This window comes from Macaca mulatta, chromosome 4 (assembly GCF_049350105.2).
Source record: "Macaca mulatta isolate MMU2019108-1 chromosome 4, T2T-MMU8v2.0, whole genome shotgun sequence".
In the NCBI taxonomy this organism is placed as follows: Eukaryota; Metazoa; Chordata; class Mammalia; order Primates; family Cercopithecidae; genus Macaca; species Macaca mulatta.
In genome coordinates this window covers 77,425,745-77,448,583 of record NC_133409.1, presented here as the reverse complement: position 1 = coordinate 77,448,583, position 22,839 = coordinate 77,425,745, and the positions used below count along the sequence as shown (strand labels likewise).

The window sequence follows — 22,839 nt, the reverse complement described above, 5'->3', positions numbered from 1 at the left end:
GCAAACAAAGCCTTTCCATTAGATTCCAACCCAAGACCCAGGGGGTCTACGTCAAAACCTGCACTTCAGATCCATCAGTTTCACTTCCACTTCACGCACAAAAAAAGGGTAAATATTTCATGGTTAATGAACTTGTATTTTTAATTTCTCGCATACATTTTTAACTTACCAAATTCTATACCAAAAATAGGAACAGATTTCTGATTTATTCTAATTATAGGTTTTTCCAATTATATTCTCATTTAAAAAATCATAACAAAATATAAAGACGAATTAAATACTATGAATTTCACCACCTAGAGATAATCACAATTCATATTTTGTGTCTATCCTTCCAGGCCATTTTCTAGACATATGAATACCTAGTAATGTGAATTTTTTGCTTTCTGAAATGGTACAAAGAGGGGATAATTTTTTTGTAAATGTATTTGTTTCACTTCATTTACTGTGGTTATGGGGTTATCTTTTCAAATCCTTTCTCAACCAGAGTGTCTCATGTGAACCACAGAACAGAAAATGATTTGGGTCTCTTCTCCATTCTCCCCAGGATGATATAAAGCTAGTGCCACTGTAGATTGACAGAAGCTAACTCATCCTGAACAATGGATGCATTAGGGGAAGGTTTCTCAGTCTCTGCATCACTGACATTTTGGGCCAGATAACTCCTTGTTGTGGAAGTGGGCGGGAGGTGTCGGCATCTCTGCCCTCTGCCCACTAGATGCCAGGAGCTCTCCCTCCTCCTCTCCATTTGTGACAAAATTGTCTCAAGACATTGGCAAGTGTCCCTGGGGGGCCAGAACCATTACTTTAGGGCATCAGGTCTTAATCCTCTCCCAGATCCTCACTGGAAAAGGCTGGCAGCTGTAGCACTGACACCATGCAGCCATTGAGCTAAGCTGACCAGGACTCTACGGAGGACGTGTATCTGTTGTAACTTTCTCTCCCACAGGAAGACATTTAAGGGATTTCCAATTTGTTGCTATAATAATAATGGACATCCTCATACATCTATCTTTGAGCACTTGTCCGAATATTCTGAAGTCAACATCTAAAATACGATGTTTCTTCGTAAAAAGAAGAATCATCCCAAAATGTCAAGCTCCATACCTTTTGATTGGTCCAACTCAACAACACATGTCAGCCATAGTTGCTGATTGTATGTAGACAGTGGATTTGAAAGTATTTGAATTGGCTTTAGCTGAAGAAAAAAAAACAAAGTAATCCATGTGACCTTTTCATTGAGTCTACCAAATACCTCATCATGTTAACACACAAACTTTACTTTTAGCAAAAAAGGCTTGAGTGTTAGCTCTGAAACAGAAATATGTGACGTTTTCCTTTTTCTTTTTTTTGACACGGAGTCTCGCTCTGTCGCCCAGGCTGGAATGCAGTGGCGCGATCTCAGCTCACTGCAAGCTCTGCCTCCCGGGTTCATGCCATTCTCCTGCCTCAGCCTCCCGAGTAGCCAGGACTACAGGTGCCTGCCACCATGCCCAGCTAATTTTTTGTATTTTTAGTAGAGATGGGGTTTCACCGTGTTAGCCAGGGTGATCTCTATCTCCTGACCTCATGATCCGCCCTCCTCAGCCTCCCAACGTGCTAGGTTACTGGCGTGAGCCATCGCGTCCGGCCATGAGGTTTTCCTTTCAACTACGTGACATTCTGCCTTCCAGAAGAAGAAAGGACTAACTTCCAGCTCCAATTCATGTCTGTCTCTCACAGAAACCTCTAAGCAGGCACTTTCCACATTTGGACCCTTGGGGACAATACACTTACTTAAATACCAAGAAAAAACCATCTTAGAAGAACAATAAAATGAGCAGAATGAGATACATAATAAGATAATAAAGAATACCAAAGGAATGCTTTCATAGTTACAAGATAACATATCTCAAGAATTATTATTTTTTGAGACGGGAGTCTAGCTCTGTCGCCCAGGCTGGAGATCTCAGCTCACTGCAGCTCACTGCAACCTCTGCCTCCCAGGTTCAAGTGATTCTCCTGCCTCCCAAATAGCAGGGATTACAGGCACCTGCCACCACACCCAGCTAATTTTTGTATTTTTAGTAGAGATGGAGGGGAGTTTCATTGTCTCTGAATCAGACTGGTCTCGAACTCTTGACCTTGTGATCAGCCCACCCTGGCCTCCCAAAGTGCTGGGATTACAAGCGTGAGCCACCGCACCCAGCCAAGAATTATTTATTTAGTATCTATATGCCAGGAAAATTGCTCTTTGACGTCTGCTATTTTTACGTTTCTGAAAGTCTTGACACCCCTGGGGAGAAAAATTAGAGGTGATGAATGTTGTCAATGATTCTTCTGCAGTATCTTTTGAAAGATGTAATATTGGTGTTTAATAACAGCCGACCACAGAGAGATTTACTGAAGCAGCCCATCCATGGTTCCAAAGAAAAGCATTATTTGAATGCATCGTCTTTGGAGGTCAGTGTGTGTGTGTGTGTGTGTGTGTGTGTGTGTGTGTGTGTGTTTTGAGACAGGGTGGTGCTCTGTTACCCAGGGCTGGAGTGCAGTGGTGCAATCATGGCTTACTGCAGCCTCAGCCTCTCAGGATCAAGTGGTCCTCCCACCTCAGCCTCCCAAGTAGCTGAGACGACAGGTATGCCCCACCATACCCAGCTTATTTTTAAATTTGTTGTAGAGACAGTCTCCCTATGTTGCCCAGGCTAGTCTCAAATGAATGTGTTTTTGTGTCTTAATACTTCTGTCAGGGTCTCAATAAAAATCCCTAAGACTAGAGACTTGCCTAAAAACCATCAAGGCAGGAAATCTCTCCAGGAATGAGCTACTGTCTCAGTGAAGTGAGGATGGTCTCTTGGAAGCAAGTCAGTTCAGTGGAACGGCTGTTGTGTTCAGTGTCAAAAAAAGACTCACCCTGAGAGACTGAAACTGTAAAAGATGAACTACTACCAGGAAAGTCCACGGCAGCACCTCTTCAAATCAGATCATCAGGTCAACAGTGAAAGAAAATAAAGCAATGCAAAGGAAATGTGAAGACAGGCTATGCAGAGGGCCCTTTCAAACTACCAGTAGCAAAGAGAAGAATCAAATGGTGTAAGTTTTAGTACTTTTTCTTCTTTTGCCTTTTTGCAAAATTATAAGGGTAGAAAACTCGCAGGGAAGTGTGAGAACAGAGGGAAGGGGGATTTGGGGTCATACAATCAGATTTAAACTATACATATCATGGTGCCTCAAAGATGCAGGGCAACTGTGTTCAGTTTATAGATAGTTATATTTCACACACAAAAAAAGGTTTAGTTGTCCAGGCTCTCACAAGTTAGCATGTATTCAAGGAAACCAAAATTTTCCAATTGAAAGAACCTCTGTTTTTCTCCAAAGGTGGTAAAAAGTTAAGGCTTTTTTTTTGAGACGGAGTCTCGCTCTGTCACCCAGGCTGGAGTGCAATGGCACAATCTCGGCTTACTGCAAGCTCCACCTCCCAGGTTTCCGCCATTCTCCTGCCTCAGCCTCCTGGAGTAGCTGGGACTACAAGCGCCCGCCACCACGCCCAGCTAATTTTTTTGTATTTTTAGTAGAGATGGGGTTTCACCATGTTAGCCAGGATGGTCTCGATCTCCTGACCTCGTGATCTGCCCGCCTCAGCCTCCCAAAGTGCTGGGATTACAGGCATGAGCCACCTCGCCCAGCCAAGTTAAGGTGTATTTTTTAAAGGATTTTTCATTTAAACTGAGTTCACACAAGGAATACAAAGTAATCATTAGAAAGAACTGTACCATTAGAAACCTGACAGAGGCCAATTCTTAACCTGGGCAAATATGAGAAAGATGAGACACCTAACTGGTATCATTATTAAAAATTACAATCTGATAGGACTTACAGAGACAAGGAATCAGGATGAGTTAATCACTCTTCGGAAATGAACAACTGCTCCCTAAGAGGTAATACTACCATCTTCCTAAGTACTGAGATGTTTGTTACAGCAGAAATGGCGACTTCAGCAAACAAGAACCCAGAGGCCAGTGGCTGACAATGGAAGACGAAATGTGTGCTGCCTGAGAAGCCAAGGCAAGGGCGGGCTACCTTAAAGACTCTTAAGCAGAACAATTTCTCAGTGACCTGAGGTTTATAATGTACCCCACCACCCAGCTGCCACTCAGACCCAGTCTTACCTTTTTGCTATTATTTAGTGAAAAATTAGCCGCGGAAGTCTGGATCACTTTAGGTCCTGAAGTGTAACAGAAAAGGATAAAAGCAGGTTATAGTGATACTGATTATTTAGTATTTTTTTTTTCCAAATTCCAAGACAGGCTCATACATTACACGGAGATGGCCTTAATTTACCTGTTTTTTTTCTTTAGAGATTATACAATGTGTAAGTAAAAGATAAACACACAAACACAGACACAGAATATACACTCTGCCGTGCTTCACAATTTGCCAACACAAGTCAACCAGCATGACTGGCACACAACACAGAGGGTTTCCACAGGAAATGCCCTGCTAAGCTCTCAGTGAGAACTCTCTCTACATGCATTGGCCCAAGAAGGCATTAACTATAGAGACTCTGTCTTACATATTCTGTAAAATAAAAAGATTTCTTCCAAAACCTAAGACACGCTTATCTGCTCATCCAATTAATCTCGTCTTCCAAAAATATTTATTAAGGGCTTTAAACATAATATTTGCTAATATAAGTAGGAAAGCATAAAGTTTTAACTGAAATAACAGGTATACGAACCTCATAGATTCTTTTTTCCTAATTTTTACTGTGACAAAATATACGTAAGATTTGCCATCTTAACCATTTTTTTCTATAGACCCAAGAACTTACCATCTTAACCATTTTTTTTTTCTATAGATCCAAGAACTTGACATCTTAACCATTTTTTTTATTTTTGCTCTTGTTGCCTGGGCTGGAGTGCAATCGCACAGTCTCAGCTCACCACAACCTCCGCCTCCGGGGTTCAAGCAATTCTCCTGCCTCAGTCTCCTGAGTAACTGAGATTACAGGCATGCGCCACCACGCCCGGCTAATTTTGTATTTTTAGTAGAGACAGGGTTTCACCATGTTGGTCACTCGAACTCCTGACCTCAGGTGATCCGCCCACCTCAGCCTCCCAAAGTGCTGGGATTACAGGTGTGAGCCACTATGCCATGCCCCTCTTAACCATTTTTAAGTGTACAGTTCAGTGGTAGTAAGTACATTCATACCATACAACCATCACTGCCATCCATCTCCACAATTCAAAACTGAAGCACTGTGCCCATCAAACAATTCCCCATTCCCCTCTCCCAGCCCCTGGCTGCCACCACTCTACTTTCTGTCTTGATGATTTTGACTACTCTAAGTACCCCATGTAAGTGAATCTTACAGTATTTACACTTTTGCCACTGCCTTATTTTATTAAGTATAATGTCCTCAAAATTCATCCATATTATAGCTTCTGTATGAATTTCTTTACTTATTTTTTTTTTTTTTTTGAGACGGAGTCTCACTCTATTGCCCAGGCTAGAGTGCAATGGCACAATCTCAGCTCACTGCAACCTCTGCCTCCCAGGTTCAAGCGATTCTCCTGCCTCAGCCTCTCAACTAGCTGGGATTACAGGTGCTCACCACCACGTTCGGCTAATATTTGTATTTTAGTAGAGATGGTGTTTCATCATGTTGGCCAGGCTGGTCTTTAACTCCTGACCTCGTGATCCGCCCACCTCAGCTTCCCAAAGTGCTGGGATTACAGGCATGAGCCACTGCGCCCGGCCGAATTTCCTTACTTTTTAAGGCTAAATATTCCATTGTATGTGTATACCACATTTCATTCCTCTGTCCATTTATCTGTCAATGGATACTGTGGTTGATTCCACAATTTCAATTAGTGTGAATAATGCTGCTATTGAACATGGGTATACAAATATCTCAAGACCCTGCTTTTCTTTTTTTTAAAAATTTTGAGACAGAGTTTCATTGTTGTTGCCCAGGCTAGAGGACAACAGCGCGACGTCGGCTCACTGCAACCTCCCTGCTGGGTTCAAGTGTTTCTCCTGCCTCACCCTCCCAAGTAGCTGGGATTACAGGCATGCACCACCACGCCTGGTAATTTTTGCATTTTTAGTAGAGACGGGGTTTCACCATGTTGGTCAGGCTGGACTCAAACTTCTAACCTCAGGTAATCCACCCGCCTCAGCCTCCCAAAGTACTGGGATTACAGGTGTGAGCCACCGGGCCCAGCCAACAGTTTTCTTTTAGCACTTTGAATGTATCAGCCCACTGCCTTCTGGCCTCCAAAGTATCTGATGAAGTATCTGCTGACAAACTTACGAGGATCCCTTGTATGTGATGAGTCACCCTCTTGCTGCTTTCAAGATTCTGTCTTTGGCTTTCTACAGTTTGATTATATCTCGGTGTGGGTCTCTTTGAGTTCATCCTACTTTGAGTTTGTTGAGCTTCTTGGATGTTTATATTCACATTTCACCAAATTTGGGAAGTTTTCAGTCATCACTGCTTGAAATATTCTCTCTGACCCATTCTCTATCTCTTCTCCCTCTCAGACTCCCACAGTGTGTATGTTGCTCCATTTGAGTGTTCCCAAGGTCCCGCCATCTCTGTTCATTTTTCTTCTGTTTTTCTGTTCCTCAGACTCAAAAATTTCCACTGTCCTATCTTCGGATTCACTGATTCTTTCCTCTACCTGTTCAAATCTGCCTTTGAATCACTCTAGCATATTTTTCATCTCCAGAATTTCTTTTTGGTTTCCTTTTAGGTTTTCTATCTTTTTATTCATACATTGTTTTCTTGATGGTCTCCCTGTCTCTTCCTTTAGTTCTCTGGGCATCTTTAAGACAGTTGTTTTAGTCTCTGCCTAACAGATCTGTCACATGGTCTTAGAGACAGATTCTGACAGTTCATTTTTTTCCTTTCAATGGGCCATACTTTGTTTGCCTTGTGACTTGTTTTTTTTTGTTTTTTTGTTTTTTTTGAGACGGAGTCTGGCTCTGTCGCCCAGGCTGGAGTGCAGTGGCGTGATCTCAACTCACTGCAAGCTCCGCCTCCCGGGTTCACGTCATTCTTCTGCCTCAGCCTCCTGAGTAGCTGGGACTACAGGGGACCACCACCACTCCTGGCTAATTTTTTTGTATTTTTAGTAGAGACGGGGTTTCACCGTGTTAGCCAGGATGGTCTCGGTCTCCTGACGTCGTGATCCACCAGCCTTGGCCTTCCAAAGTGCTGGGATTACAGGCGTGAGCCAACGCGCCCAGACGCCTTGTGACCTTTTGTCAAAAGTGGATACTTAAATCTAATAAAGTACCTCTGGAAACCAGACTCTCCCCTTCCTCAGGGTTTGCTGTTATTCATTTTTGTACTTTTGTTTTTGGTGTTGTTATAGACTGTCTCTGTGCAAAGGATCAGCCTGAGGTTTAAACTTAAGGTCTGGCCGGGCGCGGTGGCTCAAGCCTGTAATCCCAGCACTTTGGGAGGCCGAGACGGGCGGATCACGAGGTCAGGAGATCGAGACCATCCTGGCTAACACGGTGAAACCCCGTCTCTACTAAGAAATACAAAAAATAGCCGGGCGAGGTGGCGGGCGCCTGTAGTCCCAGCTACTCGGGAGGCTGAGGCAGAAGAATGGCGTGAACCCGGGAGGCGGAGCTTGCAGTGAGCTGAGATCCGGCCACTGCACTCCAGCCTGGGCGACAGAGTGAGACTCCGTCTCAAAAAAATAAATAAATAAATAAACTTGGCCGGGCGCGGTGGCTCAAGCCTGTAATCCCAGCACTTTGGGAGGCCGAGATGGGCGGATCACGAGGTCAGGAGATCGAGACCATCCTGGCTAACACGGTGAAACCCCGTCTCTACTAAGAAATACAAAAACTAGCCAGGCGAGGTGGCGGGCGCCTGTAGTCCCAGCTACTCGGGAGGCTGAGGCCGGAGAATGGCGTGAACCCGGGAGGCAGAGCTTGCAGTGAGCTGAGATCCGGCCACTGCACTCCAGCCTGGGCTACAGAGCGAGACTCCGTCTCAGAAAAAATAAATAAATAAATAAATAAATAAATAAACAAACAAACTTAAGGTCTTCTCAGGTCTTTTCTGAGACTGTGCCTTCCTCTGGGCAGGTGTGGTGACTTTCTGAATTTCCCTGTATTAGAAGTTTTGAATGTCCTGGTCTTCAATGTCTGATTCCCGAAAGGAAAAAGGGAAAAATGAAGGGGTAAAAAAGTACCAGCCCTTTAAATCCCCCGGAAGCAAATTCAGTCAGCGGGGGATGGGCTTGCAACAACTGAGAGGTACAGCAGCAGCAGCCACTCTTACTTCATCGTACTTCTGCGATCAGAAGCAGCATCAGCCATCAGAGCACAGATCCCTGATATCTGGAAGACACGGTCCATTTTGCCCACCTTGGTTTCTATAAGCTCTAGGAACACACATTCAGCTGCCTGCTATAGGCCTGCAATGGAGGATGGGTACCTGCTACTGTGCTAAGAGCTGCACTGACCAAAAGTAACCACAATCTATGTACAAGCATTCCCTTCGAAGTGGCAAGCCTTCAATAGACTCCGGAGTTCCAAAACAGTTACGCCATATAGATTCTGCCACTGCAGCTGTTGTCTAAGTAGAAAACATTGATTCCTATGCCACCATCTTTCCAGAATCCTCTCCAAGCTTCACAGATTCTTACAATGCATTTCTTCAGAGTTTTGGCCTTAAAAGTAGTCGTCAAAGGAAACACTGTGAATCTGATTTTAATTTAATTTAGAACTGGATTTGTTCCGGCTGGGCACGGTGGCTCACGCCTGTAATCCCAGCACTTTGGGAAGCTGAGGTGGGCGGATCACGAGGTCAGGAGACCGAGACCATCCTGGCTAACACGATGAAACCCCATCTCTACTAAAAACACAAAAAATTAGCGGGGCATGGTGGTGGGCGCCTGTGGTCCCAGATACTCCGGAGGCTGAGGCAGGAGAATGGCGTAAACCTGAAAGGCGGAGCTTGCAGTGAGCCAAGATCGTGCCACTGCACTCCAGCCTGGGCGACAGAGCGAGACTCTGTCTCAAAAAAAAAAAAAAAAAACAAAACGATTTGTTCCAAAACGTATCACTCTCAACTGGTGACGTCAGTTTTTCGGGGCTGCCTCAGTGACCACCCCCCGTCTGCCACCAACAATCCTCCACTCAAAAGGAGGAAATACACAACCAAGGCAATAACCTCTCTCTGGAATGCATTTAGGAATGCTGAGAAGGATACATCAAATGGAGGAAGGAGGGTTGTGTTCACAATGAGGCTCCTTTTAAACAGATTCACAATCTGAGTGAACTCCTAACCCAGGAAGTAAGGCAGTCTGGTTTCCTGGAAAGAATTAAGAACTGGGAATCAGAAAAATCTAGACTCAGCTGGCTGCGGTGACTCACACTTGTAATCCCAGCGCTTTGGGAGGTCAAGGCGGGTGGATCACCTGAAGTCAGGAGTTCGAGACTAGACTGGCCAACACAGTGAAACTCTGTTTCTACTAAAAATACCAAAAAAAATTAGCCAGGTGTGGTGGCAAGTGCCTGTAATCCCAGCTACTTGGGAGGCTGAGGCAGGAGAATCGCTTGAACTGGGGAGGAGGAGGTTGCAGTGAGCCAAGATCTCACCACCGCACTCTAGCCTGGGCAAAAACAAAACAAAAAACAAAAAAAAAAAGAAGAATCTGGACTCTAGTCTTCACTAACAAGGCTTTCTGGGTCTTGATTTCCTTATTTGCAAAATGATAGTTACTAAGCCAATAGTCCCCTAAGGTACTCCTAACTCTAAAATAATAATGAACTTATCACAGAAAATAATCAGGAACAGAATACTTGTGATAGTTAATTTTATGTGTCAACATGACTGGGCCACAGGGTGCCGAGACATTCGGTTAAACATTATTCTGTTTTGTCTGTGAGTTGTTTCTGGATGAGATTAACATGTGAATCGGTAGACTGAGTCAAGCTGACTGCTCTCTCCAATATGGGTGGACCCCTCCCTCCAATCCATCGAAGACCTGAATAAAACATACTGACTGAGTAAGGGAGAATTTGCTCTCTCTGCCCGGGCTCTCTCTGTCTATGTTCAGCTGGGACACTGGTCTTCTCCTGCCTTCAGACTCCGACCTGGACTCGGCTGGAATTTACTCCATCAGCTCTCCTAGTTCTCATGCCTTTGGGCTTGGACTGGAACTACATCATGGGCTCTCCTGGTCTCTTACTTGTTGACTGCAGATCTTTGGACTTGTCAGCTTCCATAATCATGTGAACAAATTCCTTATAATAGACAGACAGACAGGTAGGACGGACGGACAGACAGACAGGCAGGCAGGCAGATACACAGATAGGTATTTCCTATTGATTCTGTTTCTCTGGAGAACTCTGACTAATAGAGTACTGTATGGAAAGAAAGAAGGGGATGCAGAAATCCTGACATCGCTTGAATCTCAGCTGTGGTGCATCACTTTACATTTCTGCAAGAGTGGAGAGGGTTTGATATAATCAGGGTCGTTTGCGACAGAAGAGTAGCTTAAATGAACAGAAGGTGGCTGAGGTCCCACTGGGACTGGAGACCATGAGAATATTAATGCCTCCCCTTCCAATCTTAAAGGATAACAGTGAAAATCAAGTAAGATTATGGATATATCTTGTGCTGTAATTAATGTAATTTTTACTTCTTGATGACTTAACGGGAAAGAAGTTGGCTACAGTTGCTATTATCACCATCACCATCAGATAACAGCACCTGAAGAGCCACCCTCCCCCGCCAGCTTCCTCGTCCATTTACCAACCCAGTTTTGGCTAAGAAACTAGCCTTTTGAGGCACAAATTGCCTCTGGGACAGGTTAAGCCTAACTGCCGTTCACACTTTAGCATTAAGTAAATCGATTAAACAACATCTACTAGAAATCACCCTTATGGAGACAGATATTTAAGACGGAAACATAGCAATGGAATACATTCTCTCCAAACAAGTCAGGCTCCTGGCTGCCTGCCCTGTGCACAGGGCTGAAGACACCTGGGTCTCTGAGAACCTTGTGAAAACCATTTGGCTTTTCAGGTTCTCCATCCATGAGAAAGGGCGTTGGCCTAGATGATCTCACTGCTCCTGCAGCCACCCCGCCCCATGCTCACAGCCGTCAGCCCCTCAACTCTCCTCCCAACCCCATCAGCTGCATCGGAGCTCTTTCGTGGCCTGTCTCCCCCACCAGGCAGCATGTCCTGAATCCATCAGTGCCCAGCTGGGCCTGGTGCACAGCAGATTAAAAATGTCTGCTTGGCCAATGAAGGCATGTGGTCAAGGCTGCCCCTGGCTGCTGCACAGGGCATAGACAGGGTTACTTGGGGCTACTCACTGAACCTCCCCCAGGAGAAACAGAGCAGCTAGAAGCGCAGGACTGGGACCCATCCACCCTGTGGGCACTTCTCCCTCCATGCTGGGGCCCTTGGCAATGGGAGACAGGGGCACAGCTGGGCTGGTTGAAAGCAACACGCCAGGGCCACCACACATGGCAAAAGATTCACTGAGTAAAAACCGAACCTTACCTCTGATCCCAACGAAGACGGTCAGGCCAAAGCAGATGAAGAAGACGACAAACACGAGGACAAAGTGGCGCTTGGAGAGCGTGTAGAGCCGCATGGGCGCCAGCCTGGGGGCAGAAGCCAGCAGTGAGGGACAGTCAGGGGAAGGCCCGGGGGTCACACGAAGGCGGCCCTACAGCAACACCCCTCCCCACACGACACTGCCCACCTCCCCTCCCAGCCCCTCACTTCTGAAGTGGGCCTGCACTGCCACCAGGTGACCTCCTGAAAAAAAGAGCCTCGGCGGCCGATTCAAGAGCCATGTGTTCCTGCACATTCTGGGTTAGAGGGTCCGTGGACACACCGGTCACCACGGTCTGCACGCGGCACACCAACCCCACACTCAAGGAGAGCGCACTGGGGCTCCTAGACCCCCCCAAGGGTCACTACCACAGAGGCAGTGACCAGACCCCACTACCCACCCCATGCACACATATACATATACACACGCGCACACACACAGGCACACCCACAAGCACACAGCCTACAGGGGTGACACCATCAGGCTCCACTTGAAGCTCCAAGTCCTGCCAGCACCACACTCCTCTGCCATTCCCACGAGCCCACAGCCTGATTCCTCCCGTCCCAAGTCCTCAACAACTTCAGGTTCCCCTCGCGCCACCCACCAGCGTGGACGCTGCCTTGCTGTGCACTTCTCTGTGATTTACACCAACAGGGAAACCCACTCGCCCTGCCAGGTTCCTGCCCGGTCACAGGAAAACACCAGGGGCAGGAATCATTTCTTTTAGAACACCCTGTATCAGGGGCCAAGAAACAAAAGAAAAATCTGTAAAGGCCCAGGCAGTACATGTGAGGCTTTGGGAACACTCGGTCTCTGTCGCAAGGCACAGCTCTGCTTCTCTGAGCAGCATGGGACGCATGAGCATGAATGTGTCCCAATCAAACCACCGACAAAAGGGGTGCGGCCATCCCCCGCCTTGTGCCCTGAGGAGGAGACCCACAGACCAGACGGACACGCGGTGCTGTCTGTTTCGCTCTGTCTTCTGTGTTCTCTGTCGTCCTCGCATGTTCTGGTCCTAGGAGTCAGGCCAGCAGGAAGGACCCTGGGCACCTCACCTTGGGAACAGGCAGCTGCACACCCACCCGGGGAGGCAGACACAGGCTCAGCCCGGCCCTGCAGGAAGGTTACTGGCTTCACGGTCCAAAGCTCACATGGGCCTGCGTGCCCACACCCCCGCAGCACATGCCTGAGACTGCGGCTGCAGAATAGGCAGTCACTGCCAGGCCCGCCTCAGGGCCAGGGTGAGGCCGTGAGTCAACACCTCTGGGACGTGGCTCTGATAAGGCTGGGCCCGCTGGCCCCAGCAGGGCCTGCGTGGCCACCTGGGCAGTGAGCACACAGACCAAGGTCACTTGAGTGAAGAAATAAAATACAGGTGCCTCCACGGCTGCCCCAGGACTCGGTGAAAACACTCACCCACGAACGTGAGACGAGAGCTGGGGAAGGAGGCAGCCCAGCCCCAACTCAGCTCTGGGGCTTGACAGATCCTCAGAGGCCCAGGAGCCATAGAAATGACCTCAGGGAGCAAACTCAACACCTTCAATTCACAGATGGGGAAACTGAGGTCTGGAGACAGTGCACGTGCCCAAGATGCCGCAGCCCTGCCCTCTGTACCCACACTCCGCAGAGGTGGCTCTGGGATGGCGCTGCCGGCTCCAACCTACACCACCTCCTCTGGGCAAGCCCTGCAGTGTGAAGCCTGGACCGGAAAGAAGTGTCTCCTCTGACCTTCCGCAATTAACCAGGTGTTAAGTCTATTCCTTAGTGTAAGCATGGTGTGTTTAATATGTTATTGCTTTAACATTGCAGAGGGCCGGGCGCAGTGGCTTACGCCTGTAATCCCAGCACTTTGGGAGGCCGAGGTGGGTGGATCATGAGGTCAGGAGATTGAGACCATCCTGGCCAACACAATGAAACCCTGTCTCTACTAAAAGTACAAAAATTAGCGGCCAGTGGCTCAGACCTGTAATCCCAGCACTTTGGGAGGCTGAGGCGGGCGGCTCATGAGGTCAGGAAATCGAGACCATCCTGCTAACATGGTGAAACCCCGTCTCTACTAAAAAACACAGAAAGTTAGCCAGGCGTGGTGGCGGGCCCCCTGTAGTCCCAGCTACTCAGGAAGCTGAGGCAGGAGAATGGCGTGAACCCAGGAAGCGGAGCTTCCAAGATGAGCCAAGATGGCGCCACTGCACTTCAGCCTGGGCGACAGAGCGAGACTGTCTCAAAAAAAAAAAAAACCAAAACAAAACAAAACAAAAAAACAAATTAGCTGGGCGTGGTGGCACGTGCCTATAATCTCAGCTACTCAGGAAGCTGACGCAGGAGAATCGCCTGAACCAGGGGGTTGGAGGTTGCAGTGAGCGGAGATCGCACCACTGCACTCCAGCCAGGCGACAGAGCGAGACTCCATCTCAAAAACAAACAAACAAAAATTGCAGAATGGAAGATTCCTAGACAGCTGCTCAGAGCCTTTTCAGTTAAATAAAAAAAAAGACACAAAACTAAATGGACTAGGTGGTGGGGAAATGCAAATAAAGCCTGTAGTTCAGTTAACAGTATGGCACCAAGGTCAATGTCTTCGTTTTGATAAACGCGCCAGGTTACGTGAAGTGCTCCCTGAGGGGAAGACGCAGGGCTTGCCCAGAGGAGTTGGTGTAGGTTGGAGCCGTTCCAGAGCCACCTCTGCGGAGTGCAGGTGCACAGGGCAGGGCTGCAGCATCTTGGGCACGTGCACTGTCTCCAGACCTCAGTTTCCCCACCTGTGAATTGAAGAAGAGTGTACGGAAACACTCTGCTATCTCTGACCCTCTGCTGTACTGCTCAAGTGGCTTTTCAACAATGACACTGCTATTTCTGAGTTCCTCCACTGCACCATTCTCAGGGTGACAGTCCCAAGACTAAGGAGCTCCGAGAACTCCCCAAGCAGAGGCTGAAAGCACAAGAGAAATTACTTGGAACCAGAGAAAACCAGAATAACTATATTTTAAATCTCGATTTCAAAAACACACTATTGACCCCCTACTAGCGCAGTTATTTAGCAAATGGGAAGCAACGTTGCAAAAAGAGGCCTTAAGAAAGGGCATGAGAGGCTGGGTGCAGGGGCTCACGCCTGCGATCCCAGAAAGGGCATGGGAGGCCGAGGCAGGCAGATCACTTGAGGTCAGGAGTTCGAGATCAGCCTGGACAACAGGGTGAAACCCCATCTCTACTAAAAATACAAAAATTAGCTAGGTGTGGTGATACATGCCTATAATCCCAGCTACTTGGGAGGCTGAAGCAGGAGAATCACTTGAACCTGGGAGGTGGAGGTTGCAGTGAGCCTAGATCGTGCCACTGTACTCTAGCCTGGACTACACAGAAAGACCCCGTCTCAATTTTTTTTTAAAAAAGAAAAAGGGCATGGGGGTACAACCCACCCCAGGCACCTGCCAGTCTCTCTCAGAAGGCTCAATAAAATCCATCGTCTCCCCTTCCTGAAAACTTCTACTTAAGTCCAACTTATTACAAATTTTCCCGGTTTAGCAATCAAGTCGTCCAACTCAAAGGAAAAAAGACACAGAGGAAACAACATAATCCGTCTTCTTGAGCAAGTGTAAGCTGGATATAACCGCCTGTGCTGCACCAAGCTCATGGGTGAGAGGGTGGGCACCAGGCCCTGGCTTCCGCCGTCTTCATTTTCCTGTCAAGCAGGCATCCTCGCTGGAGGGCCTAGGGTCCTGCGACCCTCTGCAGCCTGCAGGGCTATCGTGGGCCGAGGCAGCACCAGGACAGGATGATTCTACGTAACGATCGATGCCTTCCCCTCCACAATCCGCTCTCAACTTCCAATCTAAAAGTTCTGAACCAGCCCAGCACGGCTCATGCCTGTAGTTCCAGCAACTCTGGAGGCTGAGCGGGGAGGATCGTTTGAGCTCAGAAGTTTGAAGCTACAGTGAGCTAAGACTGCACCAATGCACTCAGCCTGGGCAACAGGGTGAGACCCTGTCACTAAAAAATTAAAATAAAAAAGATTTGAGTCAAAAAAACAGAGACTTCTGAAGCCTCAGAAACAAGACTCCGTTTCAGATCAATCGTAGCTCCAAAACTGTGGCTCATTAGCAAAACAACAAAACACTGAGAAGTCAAGGTAAAGATGGAGGAGGGGGGGTGTCTTTGCCAGAACTAACCTAGCCCCCTGCTGTGAGACCAGCTCAGGGACCACAACAGCTGGAGTCCCCAGCCACTTCAGAACATGGCTCCTGTTCTGCACCAGAAACCCACTGGCAGCTCTACCTCCTGCAGAAATGCTCACAGGTCTCTAACATGAAGCTAGCCTAGACCAGCGACCGAGTAAGTCTCAGTGTCCGAGAGCTCACAGCCCTCTCTGATCAGTCCCCCAAGGGAGGGTATTTCTAAACACCAGAGGCAAGGCTGTGATGCAGAAAATATACTCTGACCCCAGGCCTTCCCTCTGCTCATCTCAATTCTGTTGTCCCCGTGCGCTTCCTGAAACCTCCAGCCCTAGACTCCGGCCACCCCTCACATCAGTCCTCCAACACCAGCTCATCTGCTGCTTCTCTCTCCATCCTTCCTGCCTTCGGGAGCCATCCTCCCTGCCCACCCTACCCCCTCTGAAACAGGTCGGCCAACACATTTTCACCTAGAAGCCCTACAGTACTTTAAGGTCAAAAGGTTTCAAACTGAGTGAAAAACCAAAATAACGTAACTGAAAAGTCCGCTTCCACTGCCCACTTCCTGCCTCCACCCTTTCTCCATTCTCGTACCCTGAAACCTGGCACCAACTCAGATGCCCCTCTCTCGCTCCTCCCATACCTTCAGCCAGCCAGGAAGAGCTGAGTCCTTGTTCCCCAGCTCCTCTTCATCCCCAGCATGCTAATCCCACTGTCCAGGCCCCAAAAACTCCTGCCAGCTGCTGCCATCACCCCCAAATGCGCCTTCCTTTGTGCCATTACGGCACTGTAACAGCCTTGCCCTGCTCAGGAAACGGTGCCCCACAGCCAACTCGATCAAGTTCAGACAGGCCTTTCAAAGTCCCCGAGATCCTTCCCCACAATCCCTCTCCAGCCTTCCTGCCACCCTGCACGTATCCTATGTGAATTACGCGCTCCCTCCGTCATCACAACCCCGAGGTAGGTACTATTGCAACCCCTTTCAAATGAGAAAGCTCAGACTTAGGAAGGTTCTGTTACTTGCCCTAGATCACGAAGCTGCTAAGTACAACACTGGAAGCTCCCTGACCCCATCACCTCCCTCACCATCGTCGTCTTGGAACACACTGCTCTCTGTCCCCTCACCTTCTCTACTCTCACTCCCTTGGTAATCTCATCCTGTCTCAGGCTTGCAAGAGGACGCAGGTGTGAACTATGGCCTGCTCTAAACCTCAGCCCAGTCCTCTTTCCTCAACTCCAGACCCCCCCTCAACCACTTGGCACGCCCGTTTGGCTATCAAGCAGGTACCTCACACATGACCTGCCTCACACCAAACCCCTGATCCTGTGCCTGTGGCCTCGCCCATCTCAGGACACAACTCCTCCAACCCTCCAGGTACACAAGCCAGGAGACCGGGAAGAATCCATTCAGATTCATCTCGGATACTTTACTAAATCCAAAGTTTTCCACCAATACACACACCACAGAAATAAAAAACAATTTAAAAGGAAACTCTACATACAAAGTCACACAGGCATAGAAAACCTGTCTTGAGGTGCCGGGAACTGTCCTTTCAGAATGCAAGACAGTCAACAGTCATCCCTGCCATGGAGCACTGCACATCCTGCTGCCACTGACAGGTCACTCCACCCCTGCCCCCACCATGAGGCTCTGTGGGAGAAAGCAACCGTCCACTCGCCCGCAGGACACGGTGCACCAGTTTTCAGGATTTCATTACAGGGGCTCCACTGCGCATCCACCCCCATGCCCTCCCTGCACCTGCAGCTCCCCTCCCACCCCCAGAGGCCAGCACTGTGCCTTAGGTATGGTGCAGGCCCAGTAACTTTCGACACCTCTCATTTTTACTAACTCACTCTTCCCCTGTTTTTTTTCTATTTTCCTCCATGTTCTATTTTCCCTGCAATGGTAAATGGTAAGTGAACCACTGATTTACAACGCTGAACTTCCTCCCCCCAGCGTTGTCTCTTCCTGCTGTCTGTGTCTCTGGCTTTGGCCCTCTGCCTCTGTAGTTGGGGCACAGCAGCTCCTGGTGGCCCCATCCAGAAAGCCTTCTCCCTGGGACCTGGTCCTCAAGGCCACAAGGCTTGCTCAAGCCCAGCCAGCTGTAAAGCCATGACCCCATTAGATGCACTGAGCGCCTTAGGACCACGGCACCAACACAATTTTGCCCAGTAAATGCCTGCCCCTCCCAGAGGCCTCATGTGGTTTCAGAAAGCAGGGGCAGGAGGGCACAGCAGGGGAGGCGAGCACTCCCCAAGCACTCAGCCATCCTGGGACCGCTGCACAGAACCACAAAACAGATGCAATCCGGGTGAGCAGAGGACGTGAGAACACCTCAAGTTGCTGTCCTGCAGTGACAGGGACAGAGACGGGAGGGAAGCCAGCACCAGCATTCCCACCTCTACAGAACCCAGCAACACCACCACCCACAGCAGGGGCCCAAGGGGTGTGAGAGACGCCTTCATCTCGGTCTCCACAAGCCACCACAATGGTAGGCGGGTAAGACTGAGAACTCTTGATACTACACATCCTGCTACTTGTTCAACTGATGCTGGGATCTCCCACTCAAGAACTGACAAATTAGGATCTGAGCAGTAGGCAGGGACTTTAAATCTCCCAGCCCATTCTCACACTGTCGTTTTTATTTTTCCAATCTGTATAAAAATAATCTCTTCTCCTTTGACCCAAAAAGCCAGCCTGTTGCCTGACAGCCTGGCTCCCCACTTCCTGACCACAGGACAGCGGGCAAGTAAACAGCTCCCCAGACCCTCACTGTCCTCATCTGCAAAATGGAGAGAGGCAGAATATTCATCCCACAGAGTTGCTGGCAGGTACGAGTGGACTCATAAACATGGTGCTCACAACAGTGTGACAAGAACTCTGCCAGGCAATTAGAAACGATGGCTGTGCTTTTTATCCTCTACTTTTTCTGTGTGAAAGCATTTTGGATTTCGTTCTAACAGCATCTCCGAAGACCCACTGTGTGAAGTCTCCCCTCCAGCTGGTTGCAGCAGAGGTGAGAGAAGGCATTTCCTGAGCACCTATTTGGGACCAGGCTGGGAGCTTCGCTGTGAGACAGGCACATCAGCTCATTTTACAAGTGGGGAAACACAGGCTGGGGTGGGAGGATACAAGCCCACTGAGGCCCCAGGCAGCAGGGTGTGGAGGTGGAACTGGAACCCACAAACGCACATCCAGCATGTGAAAGTCGGGGCGGAAAGAAGGCCCACCACTCCCTCACATGCACTCTTTGACCCCTCACTAAAATCTTTCCTTTTCAAGTAACCTACCAGTTAATGGGTTTTGAAAAGAAACTTCTCAAAGGGAGCAGAACAGGACTCTAAAATTTCAATCAGCCAACTTGGGTATAAGTCATTTCTCTAGCTACTCAAGAGTTAAGTACAAGCCAGGCACCGTGGCTCATGCCTGTAATCCCAGCACTTTGGGAAGGCGAGGTACGTGCATCACCTGAGGTCAGGAGTTCAAGACCAGCCTGGCCAACATGTTGAAACCGTGTCCTTACTAAAAATACAAAAATTAGCTAGGTGTGGTGAAGCACACCTGTAGTTCCAGCTTTTTTGGAGGCTGAGGCAGGAGAATCGCTTGAACCTGGGAGGGATAGGTCGCAGTGAGCTGAGATCGCACCATTGCACTCCAGCCTGAGCAACAGAGCAAGAACCTATCTCAAAAAAAAAAAAAAAAAAAAATTAAGTAGGCTTCAAAAAAGCTATTATGTGAACATTCAAGGCCTAACCACCCCAAAACACAATTTAATAAACAATGTCCTCACCTACCCAAAGAGCAGTGAGTTCATGTGTATCCTTTCCAGACTGCAAGCCCAGTGACACATGCAGGAACGTGTTGGTCAGGTCAGCAAACACCCTGCCCAGGCCACAGGAAGCAAGGAAGTCAAACATTCACTGGTCAGTGAACCCCATCTCAGCACAAGCAGCACTGGCCCTAGCAGGAGGCTCCAGGCAGTGCGGCCTGGTGGTTATGAACCTGGGATGGGAGCCAGCTGCCTGGACCCATCCACTGCAGGGTAACCTGGGGCAGTTACTCTACCTCTCAAGAACCCCAGCTCCCCGCCAAGCATGGTGGCTCACGCTATAATCCCAGCACTTTGGGAGGCTGAGGCAGGTAGATCACCTGAGGTCAGGAGTTCCAGACCAGCCTGGCCAACATGGCGAAACCCAGTCTCTATTAAAAATACAAAAATTAGCTGGGCGTGGTGGTATGCCCGGAATTGGTGGCTTCTTGGTCTCGCTGACTTCAGGAAAGAAGCCACAGACCCTCAGAGTGAGTGGTACAGTTCTTAAAGATGGTGTGTCCGGAGTTTGTTCCTTGAGACATTCAGATGTGTTTGGAGCTTCTTCCTTCTGGTGGGTTCGTGGTCTCGCTATCAGGAGTGAAGCTGCAGACCTTCGTGGTGACTGTTACAGCTCTTAAAGGCAGCGCGTCTGGAGTTGTTCATTCTTCAGGTGGGTTTGTGATCTCACTGGCTTCAGGAGTGAAGCTGCAGACCTTCACGGTGAGTGTCACAGCTCATAAAGGCAGCAGCAAGATTTATTGCACAAAGCCAAAGAACAAAGCTTCCACAGCACGGAACAGGATCCCAAATGATTGCCGCTGGTTAGCCCACGCAGCCTGCTTTTATTCCTTTATCTGACCCCACCTACATCCTGCTGATTGGTCCATTTTACAGAGAGCTGATTGGTCTACTTTACAGAGAGCTGATTGGTCCGTTTTGACAGAATGCTGATTGGTCCATTTTGACAGAGTGCTGATTGGTGCGTTTACAATCCTTGATCTAGATACCGAGTGCTAGACAGAAAAGTTCTCCAAGTCCCCACTAGGTTAGCTAGACACAGAGTTACCTAGATACAGAGTACCGATTGGTGTATTTAGAAACCTTGAGCTAGACACAGAGTACTGATTGGTGTATTTACAAACCCCGAGCTAGACACAGTGCTGATTGGTGTATTTATGATCCTCTAGCTAGACATAAAAGTCCTCCAAATCCCCACCAGATTAGCTAGATAGAGTGCTGATTGGTGCACATACAATCCTCTGGCTAGATATAAAAGTTCTCCAAGTCCCCATTCGGCTCAGGAGCCCAGCTGGCTTCACCTAGTGGATCCTGCACGGGGGCTGCAGGCAGAGCTGCCTGCCAGCTCTGAGTCACACCTGCACTCCTCAGCCCTTGGGCTATCGATGGGACTGGGTGCCATGGAGTAGCGTGCAGCGCCCGTTGGGGAGGCTCTGGCCTCGCGGGAGCCCACGGGGGCGGGGCTAGACACGGCAAGCTGCAGGTCACGAGCCCTGCCCCGCGGGAAGGCAGCTAAACCCTGCAAGATTTTGAGTGCAGCGACTGCGGGCTGGCACTGCTAGGGGACCTGGCGCAACCTCCGCAGCTGCTGGCCTGGGTGCTAAGCCCCTCACTGCCCTGGGCCCGCAGCACCAGCCGGCCGCTCCGCGTGCGGGGCCCACCGAGCCTGAGCCCATGCCCACTGGAACTCACACTGGTCGGCGAGCGACGCGCGCAGCCCCGGTTCCCGCCTGCACCTCTCCCTCCACACCTCCCCGCAAGCAGAGGGAGGCGGCTCTGGCCTCAGCCAGCCCAGAGAGGGGCTCCCACGGTGTCGTGGCGGGCTGAAGGGCTCCTCAAGCGCCGCTAGAGTGGACGCGGAGGCCGAGGAGGTGCCGAGAGCGCGGGCTGCTAGGATGTTGTCACCTCTCAGTGGCGCTTCCCTGTAATCCCAGCTACTTGTGAGGCTGAGGCAGGAGAATCGCTTGAACCCGGGAGGCGGAGGTTGCAGTGACCAAGATTGCACCACTGCACTCCAGCCTGGGTGACAGAGCAAGACTCCGTCTCAAAATACAAACAAAACACCCCCTTCCTGAAAATTCAGGAAACTTGGGAACCCACAGGCCTAACAATGCTGTGGCAATTAAATCCGTTACGACATGAAAACCCTTGCCAAGTAACCATTAACTATCAGCAGTTACTGAGAGGGGCAGAGTAGAGCAGTCAGCAGTGTAGGCTCTAGAGCCAGGTGGCCCAGGGTTTGGGCTCAGATCTAAGGCCTTGACAAACTCACTTGTTTTCTTCATACCTCAGTTTCCTCATCTGCAAAATGGGGAAAAGAGAAACTTCCTCACGAAATGTGATTGTGAGGATTCTATGAAACAATGGATGTAAGGTGCATACAACAGCACCTGCTACATGGTGAACATTCACAGTTATCTTTTACTATTTCTAGAGATCATTTTGGTCAAAACAAAAAAACCGTTCTAGGAGACAAAGTCCTAAATAATTAAATTGTTGCAAGAATAGGATACTGACCCAAGCCTGGTGTACCCTCAAAAGCACAGGGAGACTCGGGAGGCCCAGGACCCTGAAACCACAGCAGGGCTCCATGGTAATTTGTCTGTGCCATGCTTTGTTGCTGGCCGAAGGCAGCTCTAATTAATACACTTCTACACTGAAATGTCCCCAGGATGAAAGAAACACATAAAATACACGCTAAAAAATGGCTTCACATGCCAAGCAAGACACACACAGACAAAAAACAGCCTTATTTAAATTTGCAGAGAAATACTAAAGTAAGACCAAAGCAACATGTGAGCATGAGAAAGTCTCGACTCCGTGCAGCCCTGTAGCTGAAACAAGAAGTCACATTAGTTAGCAAATGAGACACGCCCCACACCATCCTCAGACTCCTGGCATCTTTCCCGTCCCTAGCATCATCAGGGAAGGAATGGAGATTGGAGGAGAGTTCAAAGTAAAGCCGTAAGAACCGCTACCTCTTTTTGCTGATGGGTTTTGATGGCAACCTCTCCTACCTTTTTAAAGAGCAGGCTGGGCCGAATGAGTGAGGTCACAGGGCCAGGGTCTGCAGGGGGACGGTCCCCTACACACCGTAAGCAGAGTGCTGAAGCTGCCCCTGGCTCCTCCAAGCGGCTGTTCTCTCCCATTCTTTCCCTGGACTTCTCTTCCTTCTCACCTTTCTCATCTCTGGGCTCTCAGGCACACCAGCCAAGGACAGAGAGCACTCAGTCCCCTGAGTCCAGGATGCACTTCGGAT

The 22,839-nt window shown here is 48.9% G+C and overlaps 1 protein-coding gene across 7 annotated transcripts in view; it reads right to left on the bottom strand.

Moving 5' to 3' along the window:
- The window catches only part of TMEM181 (transmembrane protein 181), a 110,124-nt gene that overhangs the window by 52,868 nt on the left and 34,417 nt on the right, over positions 1–22,839 (bottom strand). For 2 of the 7 annotated variants that reach the window (XM_015137046.3, XM_077999614.1), the window contains exons 2-4: positions 11,524–11,627; positions 4,149–4,204; positions 1,108–1,198 (exon numbers count right to left, since the gene is read on the bottom strand). In XM_015137046.3, the coding sequence (XP_014992532.2) occupies positions 1,108–1,198; positions 4,149–4,204; positions 11,524–11,627 (251 nt within the window). Of the gene's footprint in view, positions 1–1,107; positions 1,199–4,148; positions 4,205–11,523; positions 11,628–12,185; positions 12,260–12,525; positions 12,776–19,541; positions 19,634–22,839 lie in introns of those variants that run through there. The other 5 variants (XM_077999618.1, XM_077999613.1, XM_077999615.1 and 2 more) reach the window with 5 other exon arrangements.